The 20,791-nt window shown below is 38.8% G+C and overlaps 1 protein-coding gene across 1 annotated transcript; it reads left to right on the top strand.

Moving 5' to 3' along the window:
• Positions 1-1,861: 1,861 nt before the first annotated feature.
• Positions 1,862-16,758, top strand: GEN1 (GEN1 Holliday junction 5' flap endonuclease; the record flags this gene model as incomplete). Its single annotated transcript, XM_083350290.1, has 13 exons — positions 1,862-2,022; positions 2,542-2,728; positions 3,719-3,895; positions 4,757-4,867; positions 7,823-7,896; positions 8,073-8,164; positions 9,577-9,727; positions 9,819-9,855; positions 9,966-10,046; positions 10,899-11,029; positions 12,600-12,661; positions 13,608-13,754; positions 14,000-16,758. The coding sequence occupies 13 exons, from the start codon at positions 1,862-1,864 to the stop codon at positions 15,394-15,396; spliced, it is 2,808 nt and encodes a 935-aa protein (XP_083206416.1). The 3' UTR covers positions 15,397-16,758.
• Positions 16,759-20,791: the final 4,033 nt, after the last annotated feature.

Genomic DNA, 20,791 nt, shown 5'->3' with positions numbered 1-20,791 from the left:
CCCCTAGAGTTGGAAACGACTAGCACGCATGTGCGGGGGAACCTTTACCTTTAATCTAATTTGTCTGATATTTGGAAATAATATTGTCAGTACTCTTAACACAGTTAAGAAAAAAAGATGCTATTGAATTAAATTAGGAATAAAATTAAAAAAATTAAGGGAAGGATGAATCATGATTACAGGGGAAAAAATTGAAGAAGGGAATAAAGAGTCAGAAATAAAAACCTGCAGAATAGCCAGGGCTTTTTTTGTCATAGAACGCTCAGAACGGAGTTCCGGCACCTTTTTTGGATGGAACCTTGTAGGATATGACATGTGTGAGTTCCGGCACCTTTTTCTTTTACAAAAAAAGCAGTGAGAATAGCGATAGCATTTAGACTTATATACCACTTGGCAGTGCTTTACAGCCCTTTCTAAGGGGCTTATAGAAGGAAATATTCCAGGGCAGGGTGGTAATCTGTAGGTAATTTTGCTCCGCATACAAATCTCTTTTGAAAACAGTACATTTCTTCTAAGTAGACACGCACTGGATTGTGTTTAAAAATCACAATCACACAGAGAAACTAATTTAAAGAGTAAAAATAGCATGTATTTTTATTTATTTGATTTTATCCCAGTTTTACTTTATAAGTAACTCAGGCTGGTAAAAAATACATAACTTTCCTTCCTCCTTTTTTTTTAACTCCTGCCAACAACAACCCGGTGGGGTAGGGTGGGCTGAGGGAGTGACTGGTCCAAAGTCACCCAGTTGGCTTTCATTTTTAAGGGAGGGAATTAGATCTCACAATCTCCTGGTTTCCAGGCCAGCTCCTTAACCACTAGACCAAACTAGCCTAGATCAAAATTGGCATGCTCTAGTCTAGATTTTAAAATCACAATGCAGTTGTAAAATTAGAATTATGAATAAAAAACTAATGCAGGCAGGAGATAGCAATTTCTGGAATACAGTTTTAGATAGTGTAGAACAGGGGTGTCAAACTCAATTTCATTGAGGGCCGCATCAGCATTGCGGTTACCCTCAGGGGGCTGGGTGGGCGTGGCCTACTGGGTGGGCATGGCTAAAGTGCATATGGCCTACTGGGTGGGCATGGCCAGCTCTACATCATTCACATCAAGAGTGCCTATGGGGGCCTGGGCAGGAGTGGGACAGATCTGAGGGTCTCTGGCAGGAGGAGGGTCTCTGGGCCAGGGCCAAGGCAGTGGGGGCTGTTCCCTCACTGTTTCCAGGATGGCTTCGTGGGCCACAAGAAACCACTTCACGGGCCGGATCTGGTCCCCGGGCCTTGTGTTTGACATGTCTGGTGTAGAAAGATGATTGCAATAACTTCTTCCATTTTGATCTACTAAGTTTATTTTTTTTAAGTTAGTAGCAGTTGCCAAGTAATTGCTAAAAAAATCTTAGAGGGATTAATAATAATGTCTTATGAGAGACGGTCTTTGAATCCTATGGAACTGAAGAGAGATTTTCTTTGCAATCAGATTGGTTTTTTACCCTTTGAGAATATGCATTATCAGTAGCCCAGGTTTCATATTTTCAGCCTTATGCTTTTCCCCAATCTTTGCCGCCGTCCTTTTGTGGGATAGGGACAGAATAACGGCATTGGCTGGCTGAGGAATTCTGGGAGTTGAACTCCACAAGTCATAAAAGGGCCACGTTTGAAGACCCCTGACATAAGGAGTATGCCTATAATGTTATAACAAGCATGTGTCAGATTGGGATGAATTGGAGGGTCAATATTGTTTGTTGTTTGGAGAGTTTGTGGTTGGTTTAGCTATCTTAAATCATTTCAGTGGGATTCCATCCATCCATCCATCCCTCCATCTTGATCTTTGCAGGCAGTGCATCTGAATATTTGGAACCATGGGAGTAACTAGCCTGTGGCAGATCCTGGAACCTGTCAAGCAACATGTCCCTCTCTACAGTCTTAAAGGAAAAACATTAGCTGTTGATTTAAGTCTCTGGGTGTGTGAAGCACAGGCAGTTAAGAAGATGGTGGGAATAGTTACAAACCCGCATCTTAGGTAGGTACAGTGCTGGTGATAACAAGGTACTGATATATAATATATAAGATATATTACTTCTCTTGGGTGCTTTACAAAATATAAGATATAAGGTGTAGTATAATTTCAATCTGGGGAATAATGAATTAATTTCACTGTAAGAGGCCCCAAAGAAGATGATTGAGTGCTCATAGAAAGAATTCTGCATATGGTAATGCTCATTTTGCATGGACTTGGGCATTCTCTGCAAATGCTGTTAGGATTTACAATGTGGATTAAATAAGAGCCATGAGCTATCTCATACCATCTTTGAGAATTTGTCAGGCACGTGTCATTGATACCTTTATCTTTTAAATTGTTTTCTAATTAAAAGAATGATTTTGAGGGAGATACAATGGAAGCCAAGAATATACAGTTTCCTTGTATTGATAGTTTTGGAGAAAATGTCAATATTTTAGGCATGGGAATAAATCAATTGATTATTGAGATGTAAGATGAGGGGTATAAAGTATACTATTTAACTTCACTCTCTTACCGCAGGAATCTTTATTGTCGTGTCTCTTCTTTAACACTGATGGGGATCCATCTGGTGTTTGTCACGGAGGGAGATCTCCCAAAACTGAAAACCAGCACAGTGAAGAAGAGAATAGAAGCTCGCTTTGGACCATCGAAAAAGCCTGACATTGCAAAAAAAGGGAGATCCCGTTTCAAATCTATTTTGAAAGAGGCAAGCTATCACAGTGGGTTACGTTTACAGGATGCTGAATAGGGCCAGTTATCGGGTTCATACAGGAGAAGGCATCAATATTTAGTATGTTTTATTGAACCAATGCTAGTTTTTGCAGACTTTGTGTTGCCTGAGAGCAATCCAGTGGGATTAATTGGACACATGCTGCTCTCCTGCCTGCTTCATCAAGGCTGGTGGCTTATGTTTCAGTAGGTTTCAAAACCTGAAGTCCTTTGCCGGTCAGGGATTTTCTTTGGCTGCAGGGGTTGCCTATTTTATGTTATGGTAGTATGTAAGAAGAATGTTCAAAAGATTACCTCAGCGGGTTTTACCTCAGCAGGTTTTACCTCAGCGGGTTTTACCTCAGCGGGTTTTGGGGGAGTATATCTTCACATTTTAGATTTATTTATTTATTCAGTGTGTAAAGGAGAACCATTTGTCACATGCTTTTGATGTGAGCCACCTTAAAAGTTATACACCACCTTCTTACTGCATAAGTGATTCTATACCTTATAAGTGGAATACAGGTAGTCCTCGACTTACAACAGTTTGCTTAGTGACCAAAGTTCAAAGTTAAAATGGAACTGAGAAAAGTGTCTTATGAACATTTTTCACACTTACAATCATTGCAGCATCCCCATGGTCACATGATTTACATTTGAATGCAATGGGGAAGTCAGATTCGCTTAACAGCCATGTTTCTAATTTAACAATGATTCACGTAACAAACGTGGCCAGAAAAGCCGTAAAACAAATTTCTCTCTTAGCAACCTAAATGCTGGGCTCATTTGTGGCCGTAAGCTGAGGACTACCTGTATAGGCTGTCCCAATCTTAATGCATTTGGCCATTGAAATTTGTCAAGAAACCATACCAATGTGGCCCTGGCTACCTCAAACATTATTAGAAAGGGAGCAGAAAAGCAGCCATGAATTGTTCATCCCAATGGTATTTCTCATTGCTTCTTCCAATGGGATTTTTTCCCATTTCAGTGCCTTGAACTGCTGGAGTGCTTGGGAATACCATGGATTCAAGCAGCTGGAGAAGCAGAGGCCATGTGTGCCTATCTGAATGCAAATGGCTATGTGGATGGGTGCATCACCAATGATGGAGACATCTTCCTTTATGGCGCTCAAACAGTTTATCGAAATTTTACCATGAACATCAAGGTAATTTACTGGGCATTTTTTTGACGCATGCTACTTTTTTTTGGGGGGAAGTGTATTTTTTGATTAAATATTTTTTTAAAGAATAAGCAATACACATTTTGAAAGAGAAGAGCAAGGAAAAGAAAGTGATAAGTAAGTGGGGCGAAAGTACAAAGCGGAATAGAGAGAAGGAAGGAAAAGGGGAGAAAAGGAAAGGAAAACAAATAGTTATAAAGAAGTGGCTTCCATTCTTCTTAATAGATGTTACAACTACATTTATATTTTATCCACTCTAAAATTACAGCATAATTTCTTTATTTCCATAGTCTACACATTCTAATCAAACCCATGAATCACACAAGATCATTTTTTTTTTCACAGCAAAATGTCCTATAAGGGGTTTCCAGTCATTAATAAATGTAGTTATTATCCTTTCTGTAATCTAACAAGTCAATTTTGCTACACCTGAGTCTCTGATAGCCTTTGTCTTACTCAGAAAAATATTTTGACCTCACTCCCCAAAGCGCTGCTGTTTACTCTTTGTAACTATAATATTAAATACTCTTGGATAGATGTTTTCAGATCAGTGGGGCTGAATTTTGAATAGACATATTTGTGATTACTTTGTGTGCCTTTTCTCAGGATTGTGAAAGATTGAGCTAGTTCATCCTCGATTGCTTGAATGTATCCTGAAAAAAATTCTATGTTCAGCTCCTCTTTAAAGGCACCATAATGTCTGCAAACCATAGTTTGTCAAGATGCAGTTTTCCTTAGAACAAGTATTTTCAAACTTATTCAGTAATGGTTGTGGTATCGCTAGTAAACATATGAAAAATGAAACATTTAAGAGGGAGTATCACTATCCTACTCTATTCCGTACAGGACCCACATGTTGACTGCTACGTAATATCTGATATTGAAGAGAAACTAGGCTGCAGCAGAGAATCTCTGATCGGATTAGCAATTCTGCTTGGCTGTGATTATCTTCCTAAGGTAACTAAACAATCACATAAACAATCACATTAATGTTTATATTGCTAATTTAGGTAGGCAGGCAGACAGACAGACAGATAGATAGATAGGCAGGCAGGCATTCTCTGGGCAGCTCCCAACCAACAAGTAAAACAACCACTAAAACAACATAGCACATACATCTCTTAAAACCATAAATATAAACCAAAAATCATGAAGGAGAAGAGGTTCTAGAATCGTTTTACTCTACTACATTAAATGTTTTCTTATGCGGGTTTCCTGTACAATAGATTTATTTTTCCAGCCACCATGTTTTTTTCCTGCCAAGGACACTTGCTTGAAAGTGATTCCATACTTTCAGAAGGGAGACTGGCTGGATCTGAAACCTTCTGTTAACCACAAATCAAGAATCTCAGTTTCTTTGTGGAAGAAATTAGGTTTTTGGCAAAGCTTCCTGCTGGATTCTGTCTGGGTTTTCTTCCATGTGAAGGGATCGTTTAACCCTGATCTTTCTGACTGTTTTTTCCAAATGAAAGGAGTTGATAAAAGCAGCCCTCCCAGTATGTGTTCTTGTTAAGTTGACACATCTGCTTCAATTACATTTTTTTTAGGGCTTAGCTGCTACATCAGGCATATCAAACCCACGACGTCACGTGACGTCGTGCGACGTATCGGAACTTTTTCCCATTGCCGAAAATGGGATGGGTGTGGTTTCTCCGTGACGCTCCAGCCCATGGGCCGGCAGTTTGACACCCCTGTGCTAGATGTTCATTTCAAAATATCTTTGTCCTTCCCTTTACCCCAGGGCAGGGGTAGGCAACCTCGGCTCTTTTATGACTCATGGACTTCAACTCCCAGAATTCCTCAGTCAGCTGACTGAGGAATTTTGGCAGTTGAGGTCCATGAGTCATAAAAGAGCCAAGGTTGCCTACCCCTGCCCTAGGGCCTAGGCCAGGGGTAGGCAACCTCGGCTCTTTTATGACTCATGGACTTCAAGTCCCAGAATTCCTGAGTCAGCCATGCTGAGAGGAAAGTGAGAGGTTTCCAAGCTGAGCCATGTTGGCTCAGGAATTCTGGGACTTGAAGTCCATGAGTCATAAAAGAGCCGAGGTTGCCTACCCCTGGCCTAGGCCAATTTGGTTTAGGTTTCTTAGCAATCCCAGAAGAGCGCCCTAGTTTAAAACTGTTTCAGCAACACAATCAACTGGTTACATAAGAAAATTTCTTGCTATAATCACTCTTTGCACATTCTTTTTTAAAAGGCATCTTACCTTGACCTTGTCACAGTGTAACTGATGGCACTGGGGTTGTGGCAATATATCATTCTTATATCAGCGTGCTTTTGTGGGACAGTATTTGCTTTCCCCTTGAATGTCTGTGTTATTTTTGCGTGTTTGCCCTTTGTTCTTTTAAGTTTCTCTACAGCTAGGACTCACTGTCTTTCAAACTGGCCTGCTTTACAGAGTTTTTTGTGAACATAAAATGAAAGATAAACCATCTAAGCCAGAGGTGAGCCCTTACAAGATTGTTGGGCTGCAACTTCTATTATACCACAGCATTAGTCATGCTGACTATAAAATATTATTTCAGCAGTGTGTAAAGGAGAGCCATTTGTCACATGCTTTTGATGTGAGCCACCTTAAAAGTATCTTAAAGAAATAGGGTACCCCATATTTCCAAAAACGCTCTCCTATGGTACTGGTAGCTTGCAGTCAAACTCGGCTGCAATTATTTCCTTTGGTGTGAAGCAATATTTTTTTTTTAGTTAGTCCATGTTTTATTTATTTGGTGGTGGGGTTTTCTTGTTTGTTGTTGCATTTGCCTGCTATTGAATCTTCTGAGGACATTCAGTGGGTTTTAACTGACTTGTGCACACTCTGCAGACACTGGGTTTGTTCTCTGGATTTAGTGAGAAATACAACCAGTGACTTCTTGGGTCATTATTTCAGAGATATTTCCTCATCTTAACAGAGAAACAGAATGGTGGGCGAAAAATCAGTGGAAGCAGGAGCATTGCCTAACTTCTGTCTGTTTTCTGAATGAGTTTCCTTGTGGGAAGTTGGCCATGAGCATCAGAAATCTTCCTTCCTCCCTCCCTCCCCTCCCTCCCTCCTTCCCCTCCCCCTGCCCCTCCCCGCAGGCACATAAGTGGCTTCAGCCAGGTGTGGGAGGGAATGCAAAGGGATTAGCATAGGGTCCACCATTTCTTCATTGACTTTATCCCTACAAGCTTCCCAGCGAACTCCCCGTGTCCTCCCCTCCCTTCTCACACAAAATTCTCATGGAGAATTTTTCCTCAGGCATTGCTTATCCCTCTGTCTTCCCATACTATATTTGCTTTTTTTTCCCCTCTACTGCTTAAAATCACAGGTGGTCCTCGTGTTTAAGGGCAAAGAAATGCTTCAGATTATTTGCATAACACTGATTACAGTTGGGGGATATAGCAAGGCACCATTTTCCTCTGAATTTAGCACTTTTACTTTCAGATACGTATAAACGATCTTCACATTGTCTATATAACCTGACCATTCTACTCCCAGACTTACTTCTGCTTGTCTGGTCTGCTGAAGTCTTTGTTTTTATGTCATTTTGACTCCTGCATTTCAAATTTTCAGAAAAAAGGCTTACTTACAAATTTTCACAGTCCACGTACCTGTAAACCAACTTTAAAAAAAATCAGTTGTCCTGTTAAGAGGTGACCATTTTCTCAGCACGATACAGCTATGGATAATGTAGCATAAATATTTGGCAATTCATTTATATATATGACTTACGTGGCCACCCATTCATGAAGTGATATTTTACTTTTGATTACTATAGAAAGTATTCACCAAAACCACCATATGTCTTAATAATGTTTGCCCAATTACTTATTTCATAGCTTGATTGAAACCCATGGCAGTTTTGAAACTATAGTGTATATTTTATACATTTATCTAAACTCTGTCAAAATGCTTGTTCTTTTGGTTCTCAAAGGGAGTTCCTGGAGTAGGAAAAGAACAGGTTTTAAAGTTGATCAAAACTTTAAAAGGAGAGAGTTTACTGCAAAGGTATGTTTTATGTTATTTTTAAATTGTCTCTCCTATTTTCTCCTTTACGTTTTCTTCCAGGAAGCAAATCCTTTGCATGATTCAGATTTATAATGTGTGTGTGTATGTGCATCATGTGTACAGATAGCATTATTTTTCAGCGCTGTACATTCATCACCATTTCAATACTCTCTTAGATTTGAGTCCTGGAAAGACCATTTGCAATCTGGTGATGTCCCAGTATCAACAGCTAAAAAACCACTTCACTGTTCTGTGTGTCGTCATCCAGGTGAGTCAGTTCCTACCTTCAGAAAAAAAGATTCCGTGTATTGAAGTCTTTTCAATTAGGCACCCTGGTGTGTAAAGACTGATAGGTTATCATTAGGATGAGCTGTGATCACTATATCCTGTCTTCTGAAAAGAAAAATTAACAGCCTATGGTCAAAGCAGTTCCGTGTGGTAGAATTGATTTGGACTTTATATTCTGTCAGATGCTACAACAAACTATTGGGCTCCTGCATAATCAACAATAAGCTATAGTTTCATGCCTACTGTAGCCATATAGTAGAATTATGAATTAGCAAGACTTGTAAATGCTAAAATGGCATGAAACTACAAAGACAAACATCTAGTTTGGATAAGTAAGAGCAAGCACAAATCAGTTTCAGGTAAAAGAATAAACCATTTCCCTCAGACTAGAAAAAGAAATAATATATCATCCAGATGCTGCATTGCAGGGACTTCAAATAGTACAAAACTGTAGGTTAAATTATGTTACAAAAAAGTTTCCTGAGTCTTTAATTGATAATATTCAGATACTTTGGCAGAAAAAACTAAATTTTCTCTTTCAACATTGTATCTGAATTATTATTTGGATTTTCACACTACTCTGAACCATGATCTGCTTAATCATAATTTGTTGGATCTCATGTATGAAATAACTCATTGCTAAACCATATATTTGAATGAAGCACATGTTTATTTATTTGAATACTTTGATAAGTATGGCAAGACTTTTACTTTTTCAGAAAGCAAAGGAACTCGGAACAACCAATACAACCCTTTTATTTTAAATATACTTGTTAATAAAATTATTGTATTTAGTCGTATAGTCCATGTGCACATCAGAAAGATGACTGTTCATTAGTAACTGTTTCAAAAAGTCTGGGAGAATAAATGCCTTAGCCTAAAGCATGATTTACAGTGGCTGAGTTCAACAACATCTAGGCCCAAATCAAGCAAGCCATTATGTGAACCCACTTGAACATTGAACTGAAAAGTTTTGGCTTGACTGGTAATATTTTGCTCCCTTAAACAGTGTAGTATAGTGTAATGCTAGAGTTATTAGACTAAGAGTAGGTGATCAATGGCTAGGCTACCCTCAGTCAGGGAAGGTCACTGAGTGTTTTTGGCCAATTATTTTCCCTCAATCTCACCTACCTCATCGAAAGATTATTGGGTGGGGGGAAGGAGGAGAAAGCACTATGTAGCCCACCCTAAATCAAACTGGATTATAGGTCAAATAAATACATATGTCTTAATTTCTTTTGCTTGCACAAGGAAAGTGGCACTCCATTTTTTGCCAGTTCTGCTATTATACATACATCATGTAAATTATATATACATTATGCACAAAAATGGGACAGGTTTGTCTCTTAAGAAAAATGTTTAGCCTGTATTCCTCTTTTCTTTTTCTTGTAGGTTCTTATAAAGATCATGAGGACACAGGATGTCATATCTGTGGCAGTGTAGGATATTGTGAGCCCCAGGATGCTGACTACTGCTGCCCCTGTAACAGGCACTCGTCTGAGTCAAAGCAGCAACCAAGCTTAGTGGAGGAAGGTATTAAAAAGTAGGTGTGTTTTCATATAATTTGCTCTGAATTGCTTAAAGAAGGCTTCTTTGCCATTCACAGATCTGAGATGTGTGCATTTTATTTTCAGAAAAGCCATGGCATGTGAAGGTTTTCCCTTTCCTGAGGTAATTTTGCAAGTCATGCACACGCTTATCCTATAGCTATCTCCCTCAAGTATCTTATTCTATAAATGAAACAGATAATGAATGCCTTATTTTTCCTTTTCTTTGCTAAGGTTATCCAAGAGTATCTCATCAGCAAAGACAAACCAGTGAAATTAAATGGGTGCCAAAGGCCAAATTTATTATCTTTTCAAGTATGTATTAAGACCTTGCAAATGTTCTCAATATTGAACACAGTTTAGTCCATTAAGCCCAACCTTCTCTTGGTAAAGGAAACCAAATTAAAACATCCCCAAGAGATGATTGTACAGCCTCTGCTTTAAAACATGCATTGAAGGGCAGCTGTTCCCTTTCTTGGAAATTGCTTTCAGTGTAGAATTGCATGGTGTTCTACTGCATAAAGAAGCAGAGATTTAACTGCTATGCTTTGTGCTGATGGAATTATGCTGGTGTATGTCAATATCCTCAGTTTCAACTAAATAACCAGATATGACATTTACAGGTCTGGATGCCACCACTTTTTAGCCATGTGTGTATGTGTGTGTATGTGTGTGTGTCTGTCTATATATATTACCTATATATCTATATCTATCTAGGTAGATAGATAGATATAGATTATAGATATATAGCCTAACCTGAATAGAACGAAGGTTAGAAGACAAAGTTTTCAGCCAACCTGAAAGCTCTCCAGTGCAGATAATAGCTTTCCCCCAACTGAGATTTCCTGATGTTGGGCTGCTAACATTCCTACCTTCATTGACTGTTGTGACCAATATAAAGGGCACGAGTTTGGGAACAGCACTTCAGTGGATTTTATAGCCTGGTTGTCTTCAGACAGCCCTCTTGTTTTCCTCTGCTTTGTATTCTATGTCTACTTGGCCTAGAAATTACTTTAAGGTGACTGTTCTGTCCTTATGGCATTTTTTAAAAGTTCGTGACATTTCAAACTAAATGCGTCAACTCTTCAGGGAGAATCAGTGCTGCTGCTGTTCAGTAGATATTTTCATCTGTGTTGTATTTGTAATTTCCCAACATGTTTCAAATAGAGGTTCGCTGTCAAGAAAATGAACTGGACCGAGCAGTATGCCTGTGAGAAATTGTGTAGCCTTCTGACTTACTATGACATGAACAGAAGGAAGTCTGGTTATACTGATCCAAAGCATCTGCAGGCCCTGCGGTAACCCAATTTATAATTTAATTAGATTTCACCCTTTGTTTTGCTTTATATCTGTCCCTGGAAGTGGAAAACATTTTTGTTCTGTGCCTCCTGATTCTGCATTTTTCATTTTTGAATAAAATGACCTGCATACCGCATGGTATTTTCAGTAACAAACATTGAACATTAGAAGGAATTATGTAGACCATCAACCTGCTGATCCGGGCAGGAGTCCAAATGAGACTGTTTGTCTGTTTAATTGTGCTTTGAACACAGCTAGTGAGGTAATTAGTTCTATAATTAGTTCTTAAAGCCATCTCTCCCTTTGGTGTTGGTTGCTGCCTTAGTCCAAGAATGCCACCTGTGGAGTTAACATGCTATTGATATAGCTAAGAGTCCCCAGTGTGTCTGTTTTAAGTCTGTTGAAATACATTACATAGATTCAAGAGAAAAAAATATTCCACAATTCAAAACAACATTTGAAACCATTAAGGATTATAGTACACAGTTCAAAGATTAGAAATTCTAGAGTATCAACATGAGTTTCTGGATTCTGGCCCATTTTCCAAAGACTGCTAAAGAACAGCAAGATAAAGGTTGATGTCCGCAGTGATCCCAACAGCGAGATAGACTGAGCTGGAAAGTATGTCTAGGGGGACCTCAAAGAAGCTCTTCAGATAGCAATAGCAATAGCACTTAGACTTATATACCGCTTCACAGTGCTTTACAGCCCTCTCTAAACGGGTTACAGAGTCAGCACATTACCCCAACAATCTGGGTCCTCATACAACGTCAGGAGGATGGAAAGCTAAAGAAGGCAGATTTAGCAACAGCACTTAGACTTACACACCACTTCACGGTGCTTTACAGCCCTCTTTGAGCAGCATATTACCCCCAACAGTCTGGGTCTTCATACGACTTCAGAAGCATGGAGAGCTGAGTCAGCCTTGAACTACTGGCAGTTGGCAGAGTCAGCCTGTACTACTGCATTCTAACCCACTGCGCCACCACGGCTCTATCTATGTAAGGAAACATAGAGCGCAACTCATATTTATCCTGCTTGGCCATGTTAACTAACATAGATAATCATCTTGAATGTGTGGGTTGTGGCTATCATCCATGGCCTGTGGAACTCTGATCTGAGGTACTCTGAAGTGACACTTAACAGCAGTGGAAGGAAGGACGAGTTAGTGGTAGTCACGTTTTAAGTTATCAACACTGAATAATGCAAAGGTAATAATTGCATTGCTGCCCTTTTTCTAAAGACATCCTACGCAAACCAGGCATGTGGGAACCTTTTCTCTATGATGCTCTCTCATTCATGGTGACACACCTTGCTACAACCACATAGTCATCATGATTATGAGAGAGGGTTGATCAGGAGGCAAAGAGAAATGGTACATGTTTTAACCCACACAATTGTACAGTACTCCAGCTCATGGGAATGGCCAGAAAATGTTAAAGAACCATGGAAACAGCCCTTGTCTGCAGGATGGTCAAACACGGTGGCCTCTTAGTTCTTAAATGTCTCACTTCACTTTTCCACATTGTGTTTAAAATACTGCCATTTTCTTAACTTTTGTTTCTACAGGATAATCAAGACACGGATTAGAAATGGAATTCCCTGTTTTGAAATTATATGGCAAAAGCCAGGTTAGTAATTACTGGGCAATCTCTTAAGAGATGGGCATGTTGAGAAGTAGAGATATAATACTTCTCCATGTATAGTACCGGTAGTCCTCGACTTACAGCCGTTTGTTTAGTGACCATTCGAAGTTACAACATCACTGAAGAAAGTGACATAGCCATTTTTCACGCTTACAACTGTTGTAGCATCCCCACGGTCAGGTGATCAAAATTTGGCTGCTTGCCATCTGGTGCATATTGCAATGTCCCGGGGTCATGTGACCCCCTTTTGCGACCTGACAAAGTCAATGGGGAAGCCAGATTCACTTAACAACCGTGTCACTGACTTAACAACTGCAGTGATTCACTTAACAGACGTGGTAAGAAAAGTCATAAAATGGGGCAAAACTCACTTAACAAATGTCTCACTTAGCAGCATAAATTTTGGGCTTAATTGTGGTCGTAAGTCGAAGACTACCTGTATACATGAGAGCCAATTTGATCTAGTGGTTAAGGCACCAAGCAGGAGCCCGTGAATTCAAGTACCTGCCTTAGCCATGAAAGGCAGCTAGGTGACTTTGGGCCAGTCACACCGTCAGCATAACTCACCTCACAGGTTAAATTGTTGTGGAGAAATGAGGAGGAGGAAAGTGTATTTTTAATATGCTTGTCGCTTTGAGTTCTTTGTTAAAATAAGAGAGGTGGGTTAGAAATAAGCAAACACACAAGATTTGCTTAACAATGTGTAAATAATAATTGAAACTATAATAAAAATAAAAAACAGAATAATATCAAACTTGGGAATCTGTGTTCTCCATAAAATAATTCATGCAGGCTTTCTGGCTTTGCCCCTTTCTTGGTACAAGGTTTCTGTAGCCTAGTAACCCCAGGTTCAGTCCTAAATATCTGAATAACTGAGGGAATAATCTGTAATTATCTAGTAAAAGTATGTTCCTCTGCTTCATTGTTCCAGATCATTACGCTGCTGCAACTGAGGATCAGCCTGCAGATCCCTTTCTAATAACAATAGAAGAGTCAACTCTCTTTGAGGCTGCCTATCCTGAAGTGGTTGCTTTGTATCAAATGGAGAAGTTGAAAATTGGCAGAGAAAAAAAGAAAAGTAAGCTGAAAACATTGCATGTTTGGTTTTACTGTGTTCTATCTTAAATAGTCATTGTGTGCTTGCCAAGTTGCCAGTTGTTCTATAGAACTTTCTGCACCCTGATAAGATTTAAATGAAACCATTTAGCTTACAATAGCCTGATTACAAAATCAAAACCACGCTGCTTCTTTAACTTCATCTCGAATTTTGAAAAATGGTTTTTAACAAGTTGTTTGTTTTTGTTTTTGCTGCTGCTGCTTTAGGTAAGAAAAAAACTAAAGAGAAAGAACGCTTAGCAGGGGACAGCAAAGTAGAAGATACTTTTTCTGACCTGAACTTGCAACCTGCGTGTGAAAATAATCCCAGCCAAGGTTCAAAATCTGATTTTAGGCTTGTTTTTGAAATGCAGAAATTTCCCAAAAAGAGCTGTGAATCTCTGTGTTTACCAGGCTCTGCAGATTTTTCTACTGCATTAGGAAAGCCAAGCAACTTCTTTTTTGCTCCACAAAATACAGAAAATGAACATAAGCCTTCTAATTCTTTAATCTCACCAACAAAATTATTTGCTAAGGAGCCTACGGCTTCCTCTGCAAATATTGATCTGCAGCTGAGTGGCATTGACTGGGAAGGGACATCCTTCAGCATTTCTCCAAGGAATGTTAATCTCCCTTGGTATTCAGAATCTGAGTCTGGCCTATGCAATAATTCTTTAAAGCTGTGCTGTCCACCGTACAGCAAAGTAGCCAATATCCTCACCCAGCATTCAGATTCTGAACCACATGATCCCAGTCTGTTCAGTGGTGTAGATTACTCTGTTTCAAATACAGACTTTCCTAAAGAGAAGAATGATATGTCTTTAAAAGATCGAGCCACTATGGAAAGTTTAGAAGCTTTCCCCAAAGCTAAAGATGTGCCTTTGTTAAACGCCATACAACTGCAAGAACAAATAAAGAGAACTTCCAAACCTGGAGAAGAATTTTCGTCTCCTCCTAACAGCATTCAGGAAATTGAAAATGTGATGTTACTAGAAAAACATCTGCAGGGGCTAAGCTTGGAGAACTATAAAGAAGATCTCCAAAGTTCTGAGAATCCACAAAGTGCAGCAGATAAAGTCCTGGATTCAGGAAGTTCTTTCAGGTTGTGCACTGGAGCGCTAAAAGTGAGTTGCTTAGAAAACGAACGGCAAATTTTGCCATCTAGGTCAAATAAAGTCCTAGATAACTGTCAGACTGGGAAAAAATCTGTGCCAAGAATCATGAAAAGCTTCCTTAAGAAGAGTGTGTGCCAAAATGGTTATCGCACTGAGGACAGCGATAGTGAAAATGCGGAAGGCAGGTGGAAGGGTCACAGGATCCCAAAACAGCAAAGAGAGACTCATGTGGTTGAGCTGAAGGACAAGTGCAATGGCAAAAGGGACAACAAGAAATTGGCATTTGAAATTCAGCCAGAAGCAGAAGGCCAAGATGAGCACGCCCTTAAATTACTCAACACTGATTTATCAACAGAAGAACATCTGCTTCTCCCTCTTTCCAGTTCTCCAAGTTTCTCCAAATGTGGATTCGATCCTTGTCTTCAGGAGACCAGAAGCGATTTGGACATGTGGCTTGAGAGTCCGCTGCCTCTGTCTGAAAGGCTAAAGCAAAGATTGAAGAGCAGTTGAGAGCTGCCTGCTCCCACCTCCCTGATGTCTTCATCTGCAAACGTCTCAAATGTCTTGATACGCTTTAAATGTCCTCTAAATTAATAAGTTCCATAATTGTGAGTGGTAGAAGATTGAAAGAGGGCTTGTGCCTGAAATGAAATGACTGGCAAATTAAGTTCTTCAAGCAACTTGTCTGTAGTGACGTGCTCTAATTTCAACCTGCTGTGAGTTGGGCTGAAGTCTTCCTAAATAATTTGCTCGAGTGGTTGCATCAGTCGTACCACAATAGCATGAACTCAAGAATAAATACATCATAATGTTGGGGTGTTTTTTTTTGCAGAGTATAAAATATGGAACAACTTGCTAATCAGTGGCAGTGGCAAAGCTGCTGACATTTTTACACATACAGATTGGTTAGTATATATGTTTTTGTACAATTCTGCTACAGATTTTCAGGTCCAAATTAAATAGTACTCTAGATCCGGTCTTGGAATCAATCTCTACATATGCAACAGAGTTTTAAGTAGCAGAATTACGAAATGGTAAAATGGGGTCAAAATATCAATTTAGAATTATGCTTGTAAGATACCTTTAGAATTGAAATCTAACTTAGAGGGGACTGCTACAACCTAGTACTTTGTCTGCTCTTTGCTTTCTCTTTTGCCCAAATTTCTAACTTGGGATCACATGGTCTTAGAATCATAAAGATTTTCATTTGTAACCGTATGTAATCTGGTTTTTAAATAGACTTTCATATAGCCTTTTTAAAAACATGCAGTACTTTTAAATAGTAGTAGTTTAAATGAATTAATTAGATGCAAATACTTTGCAACAATATTTATTCAATGAGTTAGTCCAGTCAAGGGGAGTTTGTCTCTGTAAATAGTTGTGTTTAAGAATGCCTTCTCTTTAAATAACAGTATTTGTAATGTTAGTAATTTTCCCTGATTCTGGGTACTATATTATTTCTAATCTTACTTAGATCAGCTTTCTGTCTTTTGTAGATAAGCTCTGTTTTTACTGGTAAAATGCATGCTTTCCATGCCAAAAGTACCCAGTTCAAATTGTGGCCTTTTACTTCAGGCTGGAATGGCCCCCAATGGCCGTTCTAGAGACCTGTTGTTGGTCAAGATATGGGACTTGAGCGAATAGACTTGGCACACAGTGCAGTGCCTAATATTGATGGTGATCACACCAAGGTGCAAATCATACCAATTTTCTAACATACACAGAATTGGAAGAAATGCATCTCTTTGGTAACTGTTGATTCATGAAAAGGGTGAAAATGTTAATTCACAGGGTTGATGTTTCTTGCAGTGGAATTGTAAATGCAAGTGACAGTCTAATCTACATATTTTTCACAATATATGAGCACATAAATTATTAAAAAAGATGCAGAATCTGATTTCACATGTTGTACTATGTCGTCTAATTTGTCTGATTTAATGCAATCTATAAAGCCAGCCACTGTGGTTTGTTTAAAATATTATATTCAGCTTAGCATGTGAGTGTAGCTCTTTGTAAGTCTGTTCTATAAAGGTAAAGGTTCCCCCGCACATGCGTGCTAGTCATTTCCAACTCTAGGGGCCGGTGCTCATCTCCGTTTCAAAGCCGAAGAGCCAGCGCTTGTCCGAGGACGTCTCCGTGGTCATGTGGCCAGCATGACGACGCCAAAGGCGCACGGAACACTGTTACCTTCCCACCGTAGTGGTCCCTATTTTTCTACTTGCATTTTTACGTGCTTTCGAACTGCTAGGTTGGCAGAAGCTGGGACGAGTAACAGGCGCTCACTCTGTTACGCGGCACTCGGGATTCGACCCACCAAACTGCCGACCTTCTGATCGACAAGCTCAGCGTCCTAACCCACTGAGCCACCGCGTCCCTATAAGTCTGTTCTATAGATCATGGTTAAGACAAACCATGGCTAAATATGACAATCCTAACCAACTGCAAAATTATTTGAGCCATTTTGAATTTCTACTCAGTTCATTAGATAAATGGTTGAAAATATTCTCACTGAATTTATTTATTTTTTACTGAACGCATGAGAGAAAAAGTACTAGAGTATAGCTGAATTATGTCCCAGGTTCACAAAGCTAATGCCAAATTCATAAGATTTTTCTAAAATAATGCAAGTGTATCCCTGCAATACGACATGGCATAAAAAAGATGTCGAGACTCTAGAAAGGGTACAGAGAAGAGCAACCAAGATGATTAGGGGGCTGGAGGCTAAAACATAGGGAACGGTTGCTGGAATTGGGTATGTGTAGTTTAATGAAGAGAAGGGTGAGGGGTGACATGATAGCAGTGTTCCAATATCTCAGGGCCTGCCACAAAGAAGAGGGAGTCAAGCTATTCTTCAAAGCACCTGAAAGCAGGACAAGAAGCAACGGATGGAAACTAGTCAAGGAGAGAAGCAACCTAGAACTAAGGAGAAACTTCCTGACAGTTAGAACAATTAACCAGTGGAACAACCTGCCTCCAGAGGTGGTGAATGCTCCAACACTGGAGGCTTTTAAGAAGAGACTGGACAGCCATTTGCCTGAAATGGTATAGGGTTTCCTGCCTGAGCAGGGGGTTGGACTAGATGACCTCCAAGGTCCCTTCCAACTTTTTATTATTATTATTATTATTATTATTATTATTATTAATTATTATTATTATTATTATTATTATTATTATTATTATTATTATTATTATTATTATTATTATTATTATTATTATTATTCTACTTTCCTGCTGTATGAAACAAGGCCACTGGAAAAAATAGCCACGGTAGAGAAACCTTTTTCTATTTAGTTGTAACATGTGTTAGCCTGAAGTGGCAAGAAGGAGATAAAATACTGCTTATCCCATAGGTTTGCAAATTACAGTGATACAACAATGCAGGAGTCAGTATATCCCCCTTCTAAATGTGATACACTGTTGTAAATCAAGTGCTATTTGACACTTTTAGAAGGTGTTGTTTCGATGGACTGTCTTGGGATTTATTTTTTTAAAGAAGCAGGCCAGAAGCTAGGAGATCAGGAGTTCTAGTCCTGCCTTAGGCCCAAAGCCACCTCTCTCAGTCCTTAGGAAGGAGGAAAGGGCAAACCATAAAATGGATGGATTTTAGTGTGTGTGAACATAAATACGACTTTAATTTTCATTAAAGCAATTAGCCTAAGGCTGTGTAATATTGTTTCCAGTTCAGGTAATAATTTCATGAGGAATACAATACTCCCTTGCCAAAAAGAACGTTCTTTTTAAATTGGAAAGATTAATATGAGTAAACCCCATGTCATCCCAACCATTTCTATAGGCTAAATTTGAACAGCCAAATATCAATATAGCAAGATAAATGTAGATTTCATAAATCTGTCAAGGTGTTTGTAGTGCACATTAGACTGCAGAATATTTTCCAGTGGTTACTTTTGTTGAAATTATTAAAATATATCTTAAAAAAAAAGAATTTGACATATTTCAACCTAAAGCTATATCGATTGTCTTAAATATGCATAAGTATATTACGTACAGTTAAATAATGCTAAATAACACATCATTCTTTGTAACTCTATACATTATAAAAAAATGCTGTGACCTTTTTACCCAAAACAGAAAACTGCAGAAGAATTAATCTTGGAAAACAGGAGTGCAAAATAACAAATATTTTATTAACATGCCAAGAAAACTTCTCAGTGAATTTCTTAACCCAGTTTAACTGAGTTTTGTTTGAATACAAATATAAACCTAGGGAAAAACAATATCAATTGTTAAATGCCTATGATTTTTTGTTTTGTTTTATTGTACAGGTCCATGATTTTAAGCTGTAAATTTTGGTGCTCAACAACAAAGGAAAGCTTGAATAAAACTAACAGATAATAGCTGCCTCCTCATTTAAATAGTGATAGAAATAGAAAGTATTTGTTTCCTGATGGGCAAAGTGCTAAATCTAGCACTGTGTTTTACTGTTCACCAGTAGCACTTAGTCTATAACAGATCTAGTAATATTGTTAACTGTGGTTTCCTTTCATCTGTTGATGCAAAATAGCAGGGCTTCACACTTCCTTAGACATGAAAAGATTTTTACCTTGATTGTGACCGCTCCTCCATTAATCTTCCACTTTTTATTCCAACCGTGCTAATGCTAAAATTCTCAGCGATGGCTTCAAGATAACCTCTTTATAAGTAGAAATTGGTCACAAGATTGTTTTTCCCTTTGCAAATTTGAACAACTTGTTTTTTTTTAAAAAAAAAAAAGTGGATGATTATTTCCTCTAAAAGATACACAGTAAATATTTTGCAAGTTGCCTGTTCCCTTAGGAATAAAATGGTTTATCAGATGACTAAAAAAAACTGCAGTTAGATTTCTTTTTATACCAGTGCAGCAATAAAAGACATAAACACATAAATTCCTTCCATAGGAAGGAAACAAAGAATCAATTGCTCAAAAAGAGTAATTCTCAGATTTGTTCACTGTTTGTAGAGAGCAAAAATGCCTGCTTCCAGAAGTGGTTTTCTTCTCTATTCTAGAACTAAACTATAAAAAGAATGGAAATGGATCAAAATCATGAGAAATATGATGCCGGCAGTACTGCAGTGATGTGTTAGGATAAGGGTAACAATGAAAGAGAACAAATTAATTTTGCATCTTATTTGTATATTGGTACAACTGTTGAAAGTCAGTGATTTTTGTGTGAGTGCCAGCAAAACAGGAGAAAAACCTACCCAGCTAGGCAATGAAGGCTGGATTTTGGGGGACAAGGGCGAAGCCCCCATAACCAATAATAATAATAATAAATCCACTGGGCATTGTGTAAAAAATACGACTTGCCTGTGTCTGAAAAGACATGGGAACATAGGGTGGAAAAAGTTGTCGAGAATGGGAGGGTGAAGATCTTGTGGGACTTTTGAATACAGATCACCATTTGGAACATAACACGCCAGATATCGCAGTTGTAGAGAACTGAAGCATGCAGCTGATTGATATTGCTGTACCAGGAGATGCTAGAGTCGAAGAAAAAGAACTGGGGAAAATTACAAAAATCATGACCTGGCCATTGAAACTGCGTGAATATGGATGAAACGTGTAACAATGATACCCATTGTCATCGGGGCACTGGGAACTATGTCCAAAACCTTTGCAAAATACAGTACATCAAGAAACTGCAGCTTCCTGCAATAACTCCAGCAATGCTACAAAAAACTGCGCTACTTGGAACATCTTACATTTTAAGGAGGTACCTGGTTGATACCTAGGGTGCTGGTAGCAACCCCTGTCAACCAGCAGCGCCAGTCAATTTGAATGTTCAGTTGACTGGTTCATGTCTAATGAATTATTATTATTAATAGTAATAATAGTAATAATAATGTTGGAAGGGACCTTGGATGTCATCTAGTCCAACCCCCTGCTCAGGCAGGAAACCCTATTCTT

This window comes from Vipera ursinii (assembly GCF_947247035.1).
Source record: "Vipera ursinii genome assembly, chromosome: 1".
Lineage (NCBI taxonomy): Eukaryota > Metazoa > Chordata > Lepidosauria > Squamata > Viperidae > Vipera > Vipera ursinii.
The sequence above is the reverse complement of the archived record's forward strand: the minus strand, read 5'-3'. Positions and strand labels throughout refer to the sequence as shown.